The sequence below is a fragment of the Poecilia reticulata genome, linkage group LG13 (genome assembly GCF_000633615.1).
Source record: "Poecilia reticulata strain Guanapo linkage group LG13, Guppy_female_1.0+MT, whole genome shotgun sequence".
NCBI lineage: Eukaryota > Metazoa > Chordata > Actinopteri > Cyprinodontiformes > Poeciliidae > Poecilia > Poecilia reticulata.
This window is the reverse complement of record NC_024343.1, coordinates 33,334,786-33,337,438: the sequence shown is the minus strand read 5'-3', so window position 1 is coordinate 33,337,438 and position 2,653 is coordinate 33,334,786. Positions and strand designations below refer to the sequence as shown.

General features: G+C 46.4%; 1 protein-coding gene across 2 annotated transcripts in view; it reads left to right on the top strand.

The window, feature by feature from the left end:
• Positions 1-752: 752 nt before the first annotated feature.
• Positions 753-2,653, top strand: part of ece2b (endothelin converting enzyme 2b) — a 27,178-nt gene continuing 25,277 nt past the window's right edge. The window contains exon 1 of one of the 2 annotated variants that reach the window (XM_008426813.2): positions 753-1,106. In XM_008426813.2, coding sequence (XP_008425035.1) covers positions 1,074-1,106 — 33 coding nt within the window. In that variant the 5' untranslated portion in view covers positions 753-1,073. The remainder of the gene's footprint in view (positions 1,107-2,653) is intronic. The other variant, XM_008426814.2, reaches the window with a different exon arrangement.

Here is a 2,653-nt window from a genome sequence, read left to right as displayed (position 1 = left end):
TCTGGTTCTGGTTCTGTCCAAGGCTCTGACCGGGTTCTGGTTCTGGTTCTGTCCAAGGCTCTGACCGGGTTCTGGTTCTGGTTCTGGTCCTGGTCCAGGGCTCTGACCGGGTTCTGGTTCTGGTCCTGGTCCAAGGCTCTGACTGGGTTCTGGTTCTGGTTCTGGTTCTGGTCCTGGTCCTGGTCCAGAGCCCTGACCGGGTTCTGGTTCACTGACAGCTGAGAAATCCCAACTTTCTCCTCATGATTACATCAACAAAGACGGTCAGAAGGAAAGATTTCAAATGAAAACCAGAATAAAACCTGAATTAAATCAGGTTCCAACCAAGAATATAACAAATAAAAACAATAAAAACTCAAACAAATCACTTTGCATGTGAAAACAAACAGACGGATAAAGACGGAACTGAATCTGAATAATCCAGAAAATACAAACAGAATCAGGAATAAAAACAGGAATAAAGTTCAATTATAAATGAATAAATAAAGATATAAATAAAAAGGTTTAAATTAGGACAAAGTCCAGGTCAGAATGAAGATGAAATTGGTGTAAAAAGGGAATAAAATCAAGATTAAAATAATAAAATAATAAAGGAGAAAACATGAAAGACCAGCAGAATGAAGGAAAAATCTCAGTTTACATCTTTTTGCTCCGGAGTAAAACTAACAGAACTTCAGGTTCTACTGAGGTTCTGACCATCACTGCATAGATCCAACTGACCCGGACCCACCAGAACCAGAACAGATAGATGGATAACTAGATGTGGGAGCTGGAGGAGGTGACGTAGGTCGTGTGATGACGTCAGTCCCCGTGTGTCTCGGGGTGTGTTTGTTTGTGAGAGGAAGCGGCTGGTTGGATGTTGGGCGGGGTCTGAGGAGTCACGGAGAGGCAGAGGAGAGGAGAGAGCAGAAACCCGTCCTGATCCCGATCCCGGTCCCGGTTCTGCTCCCGGTCCCGGTTCTGATCCAGCGGCAGCGGCGGACACACCGACCCAGCGGAGCCAGCGGACAGGCGGACAGCCCGGGGAGGATGGGCCGGCCGTAGCGCGCTGCTCTCCGGCTCGCAGCTCCAGGATGAGCGTAGCGCTGCAGGACCTCCGGAACACCGTGAGAGACACGCACACGCGCACACACGCACGCGCAGATACGCACGCGTTCACCGGCCCGCGTGAGCGTCACAGCGCACGCGCTGAGGATGCCGATCAGCTGTCAGTCACTGAGATTGATTAGCGCGCAGCTTCCGGCCTGTAATCACCTTCCTGGTGACGTCACTGAGCAGTTAGATGACGTGAGATCAGAGCTTGACCTTCTTCTGCAGAGTCTCAGGTGATGCTGGAATGGTTTCCTGCAGGGTCTCCTCAGCAGAATGGGTTTGGGTTCTGGTTCTGGTTCTGGTTCTGGAAGCTGAGGACCTGGAGGACATTCCCACAGGAAGTCCAGCTCCAGGAAGTCCAGCTCCAGGAAGTCCAGCTGCTGGTTTCCAGGTTGGACCGAGACTCTGAGACAGACCAGTTCTGCTGGTTTCAAACCGGACCAGAACCTCCTGGCTGCTGGCAGGAAGTTGATCTGAATAAAAACGGCTGTTGGCAGTAACTGATGCAGAACGACTCCAGGAGTCCAAACACTCGGCCAGGTGGGACTCCAGGAGCATCAAGCTTTTAAACTTAAAACCGTGTTGTTATTGTGTATTTAATACAAATAACACATCTTTTCTTTATTTCATGTTTTTATTACAAACATTAATATCAGGCCTGCTGTCATGAAAAAACTTTTATTTTGCAATATATTTTAACTTTCAACACAATGAACAGATTTTCACTCGCTGGATGTTTTCATTTCTCACTAAAATACTTTATTCCTCGTCTTGATGCACTTTAGAGTCATGCTAGTCCGTACTTTAAGACATAGCATCAAATTTTAAAAGAAAAACATCAAAAGTGTCTCCATAACAAAACTTTCTCAACGCCTGTGGTTGTACATCTGCGACCCACCAAGGGGTTGCGACCCCCATGTTGAGCACCTCTGATGTAAAGGAGCTGAAAATGTAGCTTAAAATGGTAAAATCTTATTTTGCTAGAAGATATAAGAGTTCATTGAACGGTCGGAGACGATGCAGAAGACAGAGCCGTCTCCATCCATCATGGACGCAGGAACGGCCTGTTAAAGTAAATATTCCTGCAACAGCCATTTAGGATACAATATACTTTATTGATCCCTAAGGGGGAATTGCTTATTTGCTGAAAGCTTTTCCATCTTAGGTAATGAATACAAAGTTTGTAAAATATATATATACCTAAGAGTGATAGTTCAAAATGACTGGATATAAACAAATAAAAAATTAAATAAATAAATGACAAGCAATTACAGGCAATATATTAATCAATAAATAACCTATAAATGAGAAAAAATGTAATCAATTAGCACAGACTTGGTCAACAGGCAGAAATGACTTTCTGTGGAGCTTCGTGTTGCTCCGGTGTCCGACCAACGTACCTGGGGCCCAAACGAATCGGGACCCCAAACGTATCGGGACCCCCAACGTGCCGAGGGCCTCAACGTTTCAGGATCCCCAACGTTTCGGGACGCCAAACATCTTGGGACCCCCAACGTACCGGGGACCTCAACGTATGGGGACCCCCAACGTACCGGGGACC